Genomic DNA, 6,931 nt, shown 5'->3' with positions numbered 1-6,931 from the left:
TTGCAGAGAGCAAAGAAAAAGATAAAAGCATCTCCCTTATACATCATCAGAGAGTCCTCCGGGGACTCCCAACATCTCCCTTATTTTGCAAAGGTGGAAAGAAAAGAAAAAACATCCGCTGCTGGACAATCTTACACTATTTAGCAATATATATATGTTTTCCAAAAATGGAAGAACCCTATTGACACCTTCCATTTTAAACACAAAGTACATATATATATATATATATATATATATAACTTTGTGTCCCTACAAAATTAAAATGAAAGAGCTAACTACTGACCTTTCATTAGATTACCAGATTATCTGTATTTAAAGGTTTCTGAAAGTAAATTTTTCTTTAAAATAATAAAAAAAAGAAAGAGCAAAATGAATATCCAATAAACATCATAAACTAATGGTTCAATAACAATAATAAGAAAAATGTCCAAAACTAGCCGAGACTCCCACTTTCTTCAGACAGTTGCGGCTGGCTCCACCATGGAATCTGATTTTTTTTTTTCTTATATTGGGGGGAAAATAAATAATGCCTTCCTTTTTGGGTCGTCCCAATTGCCATAATTAGCAACAAGATTTTAACACTTTTTTCTTGATTTCTTAGCATAATCTTATTCCCTAAAGATCATCTCTTTATCATGTAGCAAGCCCAGTTGTTTTACAAATTGGGCACCAATTCTTAAGCATCAACCATTGTTTAATACAGACGGTGTGATAATCGTGCCCGCAATCCAGAGTTCCTATATCATCACCATTCTTATATTCCTCCTGCAACAACCAAAACGTATGTATAAGAAACTGAAACAGGGCCTAAGGGAAAACCGGAAAACTATCTATACATACGCGGGATGCCTTTTTCTTTTTACCTGACAAACACAACAAGGTTCTGTCTCCACCTCAGTTCTTTGTACAGCAGCATATTTACGCATCTTTAGCTGCTTTGAGATAATTTCTTCACTCAAACCTGTGCTAACATTTCCAATTCGCTCTTCCAAAGCCAACAACTCCTGTAAATCATAAAAACAGATGTTGAGAACGTTGTTACCTGCGATCTCGGGTGGAGAATGTTAAATGCCAAAAAATCAACTCCTTTACCTCATATGACATGTTATCAACATCAAGCCGCATTTCCCTATGCCTATCATTAACGTCAGGCAATCCTAAGAATACTGAATGGTCGAGAACCATGACATCCTGATGCAAATACAAATGTAAGCCATACATCACATATTCACAATCAAAACCAACTAAATATTCACTATCACAACTTCCACAGCAACATATTCAATAATTTAATAATGGCTTAATGCATATTTACACCCTTAAACTTGGCAGTTTTGTCTATTGGCACTCTGAACTTTTAAAATAACCTATCACAAACCTATAGTTGGCTTTAAAAACCTATCACACGCCTATAGTTGATTTAAAAACCTATCACACACCTATAGTTGGCTCATTCAAACCTCCTACACATAAAATTGTTAATCTATCATCTTTGACAAATGAGGTGGCATGCGTGCTACAGAAAAAAAAGAAAAGGGCGTGAGTTCTTTCTGTATGCCGCCTCATTTGTCAAACATGACATATCAATGATTTTGTGTGCAGGAGGTCTGAATGAACCAACTATAGGTGTGTGATAGATTTTTAAAGTAAACTATAGATGTGTGATAGATTTTTAAAGCCAAGTATAGGTGTGTTATATTTTAAAAGTTGAGAGTGCCATTAGGCAAAACTTGACAAGTTTAAAGGTGTAAATATGCATTAAGCCTTTAATAATCCTTTTATACATAATTTGCCATATCAAAATTACAATTTAAGCATTTAACAAAAGTTAAAAAGGAACAATTAGATCAAAGCTTCTTAAGCTGCATATAAGCAAAATTTATGGTTTTAGTTCCCCAGGCAAGAAACAATCAATAGTAGTAGAATGAAATAAATTGCACTTCCCATCTGCTTATTGAAATTTAAAGGACATAAACGGGAAGCTCACCTCAAACCGCAAGCCCTCACCCCTACGCATGAGATCCAAGACACTGCGAATCTGCTATGGAAATGTAAAATGCAGTGTAAGTTTCCACAAGAATGCTAGTTTTAGATTTGTCAATGTAGCAAAAAAAATAATAAAGTGCGACTCAATCATCTATTAATGTCATACGTCTTTCCTATTGCAATTTCCTTCTGCTCATTTATCTCATTATTGATCATCATTCTAGTCTAACCTCCAATTTGCCTAATCACATGCTTGAAATTTTGAGTAATGAAGTGCCCATAAAAAAAAACAATAAAAAAAAACTGACTCCAGATATTTAGTGGTAGAGAAAAAAAGACTGATAAAAATAAAATATTCACTCTTGAAAGCACCCTTTTAAATCACAGGGGAAGCAAATCTACCCAGGAAAGCATTTTCATTAAAACAACACAAGTTCAAACTTGGTAACACAGAAAAAAGTACAGAAGCGAAAAAAGAAAAGTATATTCTGCTCAGATTGTTAAAGCAGTATACCTTTACAGGACAAATAAGTTCAAAAGCCCAAAAATTTAGGTCACTAGGTGATGCTGAAGAGAAAACAAACATGACCCTTGAAAGTTAAAATCATACTCGCTAAGAAAGCTAGATTTTATAAGTATCAAATTCACAACTCACTACAAATGCATAATTTTTCAAACTGAAAAAGAATTAACTGCTCAATAATATGCAGTCAGAAGAAAAAACTCCATGCATTGTCTATTGATTAGCCATCCAAAAAGTTGAAAGCTTCATATTGCAACTAAGGCCTGAGCCTGATACACAGACATATAATCATAACATAATAGCCATGACTTGTAATTGTAGCCAGCAACCAGGATCGCAACTCATAATCAGAGATCTTCTACAATTGTTTACTTTTAGTTCTAGCAATAAGTCAATATTGCTACAGTGTTCAGGTAATTTTCCTACTACAGATAACTCCTTGTTTTTTCAAACATCAATAGTTCACATGAAAGAGAGAGTTCTCATACAGACCTCAGATACAAGCAGTCTGCTTCTTCCTTCACCAGCAGCCAAAGTTCTTAATGGATAGGGAAATCCAAGTCCACCATCGCCCTGTCTCTCCATCCATGAAGCTGATCTTGGATATGAGCGATGATGCCCTTGGTTGGGAACTCCAGGAGAAATCATTACATCTTCTGATGAACCAGGAGCACCTGAGTGCAGTAGATGAGTACTGCTTTGTCCTGCAGAATCTGCATTAGCAGAAGAAAACAGTGATCGACGAACATATTCAGCTAGTCTGCGTGAATTTCTTGATGGGGGATTTGGATGAGACACCCAAGTTGGGGCTGACAAAGGATGAACACCTGAACTTGGTCCAGTTCGAGATGCAGAAGCAATACTTCCAGGTACACTTGTGTGTCCACCTGCTGTGCTTCTACTTGTTGGATTTCTAACTGAAGATCTCAACTCAGTGGTGGGTACAAACATTGGATGTTCCCACAAGTTCCTTGTTACGCCTCTAGAGTTGCCTTCCTCTCTATTTCCCAAATTAACAGAACCTGATGAGTTAGCATTCCTGGAGCTAGAGCTTTCATTCCACCTAAAGGACTGCACATTTTGTGGCAATGCAGGAACAGGCACAGGCTGACCCTGAGAAGTTGCAGCATCTACTATTGGCAATGATCTAAAATCTAAAGAATGCTCAGTTGGAAGAAGTCTTGATGAATGATGGGAAGATGCTATATTGGAACGCCTAACAGCATGTCCTGTAGAAAATAAAGGTGGGGGAATAGAATCTTGATTTGAAGGGTTCATTCTCAAACGGAAATTTCTTTGGGAGGCTTCAGGGCGTCCTGCCAGTGCTGAGTCGGGAATGCTATCCGAGGCTAATCCTCTGAGGCCTAGTCCAAGTCTGGGGTTCACCTGTTCTAGTGGAGCAGATATACTTAGACTACTGCCTGCATCATAACGGGCAGGAACACCAGACCATGCACTATTCTCTGAACACTGAAAGAAACCAGGACTCTCGCTCATAGAGGATTGTCCAATATGTCCCTCAACTGCCTTCCTTTTGCAGGACTGGCGGCGACCGTCCAATGAGCTACCTGGTCTGCCATCATTTTCCTCCATCATGAATCCACCACTTCCTGGAGGATGGAGGAAAGCATCAGAACCACTAGCAGTAGGAGTACGGTCGTTTTCTGCTCTTCCAGACTTAGAGCTTTCCAAGAGTTGACAATTATCACCACCATGGCCAACATATCCTGCATTCAAATTAAGATTTTGTGGTATTGCATTTGAGTTGGAACTCTGAACAAATTGAGAGTTCACATTAACACTGTCTAGTGAAAGAATATTGGTCGGTTCATATCCCCTTTCTTCTAACCTTGGACCAGCTACAGCACAAGCACTAGTCGATGCTGACCATGCATGTTCTGATTTCTGCTCTTCACGGCTTGCCTCATTTGGAGCACCACTAGAACTAGGTTCACCCAAACTCCATCCAGTCAAATTCTGTCGCTCTTGGTCAATAGAATTGATATGTGCATTGTTTATGTGACTAGGTGATAGCAGAAAATCTGCCAATCGGGTATCTGCAGGATTTTGCATGATGTTCCAGCAAATTTGCTGATCTATGATTGCATTACCTGATGTAGATCCATGGTCAAATTCCAAAATTTCAGGCAAGGAACCAATTATACCCCTCTGCCCTTGCATCAGGGCTGCTATGATAGACCTTATAAATTATAAGCAAAAGTGTGGAATTTCCCAATGCAGACACCGCCTGCACACTTCTGCTGAATCTGGCATGGAAAACAAATGTAAAAACATCAATTTATAGTTGAACAAGTTGATATAAACTATAAATGCATAAACTAAATATACATATCCCCAAATAGATAAAACGCATAAACAAAATATGCACATCCTAAATAGATAAAATGCATAAACGAAACATGCATATCCCCAAATAGAAATCTAAATAAGAACAATCCATTTTGCCTCCGAAACGAAACTAGGACAAAGAACAAGTTCACTTCACATTATGATTTCTCCAGCCAGATATAAACAACGTGTACATCCTCTATCTCAAGAACTACAAAGCAGTGTAGTAAATGCCATCAAGATGTCCTTGCTATTGAAATTTGAGCTTTATAATCTCTCAATATGAGTAGTTGATTTGGGCATTACCATTCAGCATTGCATTTTCAGCAGTAACTTAAAAACCATATAAAAGTGCAATGACAATACAGCTAAACCACAAATCTCACACCCGTATGAAAGCAAAAAATGCCAATGACATTAACAGATGATTGAGTCGCACAAAAAATCACAGACGAGCATGGTCAAATATAAACCAAAACCACCTTTTTTTTGGAATGTAAACCAAAACCAAAGTTCATTGAGAAAAAAATTACAGCCTTCAATGGTAATAAATCCAACCATCAACCACAAAAAAAAAATCGATTTTTTTTTATAAAAACGCATTAGACAGATGAAAAATCCAGCTAATTTCCTATTATGGAAAGGAAAAAAAAAATGAAATTCAGATTCAAAGGTAAAACATTTTTATGCTCACTCCATCAACATACAGTCAAACAGGGAAACCCAGGAGCCGATCGACTTGGAAAAGAATCTCTTAGAAATGAAACCACAGGTTTAAAAAGAAAAAAAAAACTTTTTTTTTGAAATCAACAAAATGGAAGAACACCCAAAACCTCCTTACAGAAAATGAAAGAGAATAAACAAAAAAAAAAAAAAAAAATAAACAACATAAATACCAAGCATACCCTATCTCATCAACATCCGATCAAGCGACGGAAATAAAATAAAAAAAAAAAAAAAATCCAAAGAGCTTACCTAACAACAAAGAGAAACCCTTGATCGATCTAACAACCTGCAAGAACAAAATAAATAAAAAAAAAGCAGCAGATAATCAGTACATCCCCGGAGATTGTAGCTTCCAACTCTTTCTTGAGAAAAGAAAGAGAGGAGAAGGCAAGAAAAAACCCACCAGAAAAGAGAGAAATGGAGAGAGATAGAGAGAGAGAGAGAGGAAGAAGATATGAAATGAGGGAATAGAGAGAAAAGAGAGAGAGGAGATTAAAAGAGAGGGGAAGGGGGGAGTAATGGTTAATTTACGAAATGACCCAAAGAAAGAGTTAAATGGTCATACGAGAGAGCAGTTTCCAAACAAAGAATTGAATAATATTGAAGAAGAAAAAAGACAAGTTTGGGAAGAAAGAGAGAAGAAGGTATCCACATTCATTCAACCATTAACCAAAAAAAAAAAAAAAGGTGTATGTGTCTCTTGTTCCCTCCCCCATTTGCTATTGTTGACATTAAGGTTGCCTATTGGGCCGCTTTGCATTTCCACATTTTTACTGTGCTTTTCTTTCTGTTTTTAACCTTTTCTCCCTCTCTCTAGATTTTAAATTTCAAAAAATTAAAATAAAAAAATCGTGCGGCGTAGGCATCCCCACCCGCTCTTTGTTCCCATCTTCTTCACGCCAAGCCAGCGCCTCACATGCCTCTCCTCTCCTTCTTTGCTCTGCTCTCTTTTTTAATTTTAATTTTCGAGTCCTTCCTTCTAATTTAGCACACGTGCCGTGGTTATAATTAATCGGGACCCACTGTTAGATGACTTAGATTTCCTCCTTCACCTAAAATCTGATTGCTTATTTGACTATCCTTTTTATGGGTGTTTTTTAGGGGTTAAAATTTAATTGAGAGTTATGAGCAAATTCATCTACCTAGTTCCGCCTAATCTTTTCACTTTTTTTTAATTCTTTTATGGGTCGACTGTTTGTGTTTCGGTCTGCCTTCGGTTTAACAGTTCATATTTACTATTTTTAATTTAAAATGTTAAAACAGATAATTAGGACAATTCGAATTAAACATGTTTAGATCAAAGTAACGGATAATTAGGAGAATTCGAATCAAGGTGTTGAAGACTAT

At 36.8% G+C, this 6,931-nt stretch overlaps 1 protein-coding gene across 3 annotated transcripts; it reads right to left on the bottom strand.

Annotated features, from left to right (window-relative positions):
* Positions 1 to 362: 362 nt before the first annotated feature.
* On the bottom strand, positions 363 to 6,223 carry LOC136201148 (probable E3 ubiquitin-protein ligase RHG1A). 3 transcript variants are annotated; one of them, XM_065991735.1, is made up of 7 exons: positions 5,988 to 6,223; positions 5,834 to 5,870; positions 3,002 to 4,776; positions 1,988 to 2,041; positions 1,093 to 1,191; positions 864 to 1,004; positions 363 to 765 (listed from the first exon to the last, which is right to left on the bottom strand). In XM_065991735.1, the coding sequence occupies exons 3-7, from the start codon at positions 4,688 to 4,690 to the stop codon at positions 634 to 636; spliced, it is 2,115 nt and encodes a 704-aa protein (XP_065847807.1). In that variant the 5' UTR covers positions 4,691 to 4,776; positions 5,834 to 5,870; positions 5,988 to 6,223; the 3' UTR covers positions 363 to 633. The 3 variants fall into 3 exon arrangements, with proteins under 3 accessions (XP_065847807.1, XP_065847806.1, XP_065847808.1); XM_065991734.1 differs by having other exon boundaries at positions 5,834 to 6,222; XM_065991736.1 differs by having other exon boundaries at positions 1,988 to 2,038; positions 5,834 to 6,222.
* Between the last annotated feature and the right edge of the window lie 708 nt (positions 6,224 to 6,931).

This window comes from Euphorbia lathyris, chromosome 7 (assembly GCF_963576675.1).
Source record: "Euphorbia lathyris chromosome 7, ddEupLath1.1, whole genome shotgun sequence".
In the NCBI taxonomy this organism is placed as follows: Eukaryota; Viridiplantae; Streptophyta; class Magnoliopsida; order Malpighiales; family Euphorbiaceae; genus Euphorbia; species Euphorbia lathyris.
This window is presented reverse-complemented; position numbering and strand designations above follow the sequence as displayed.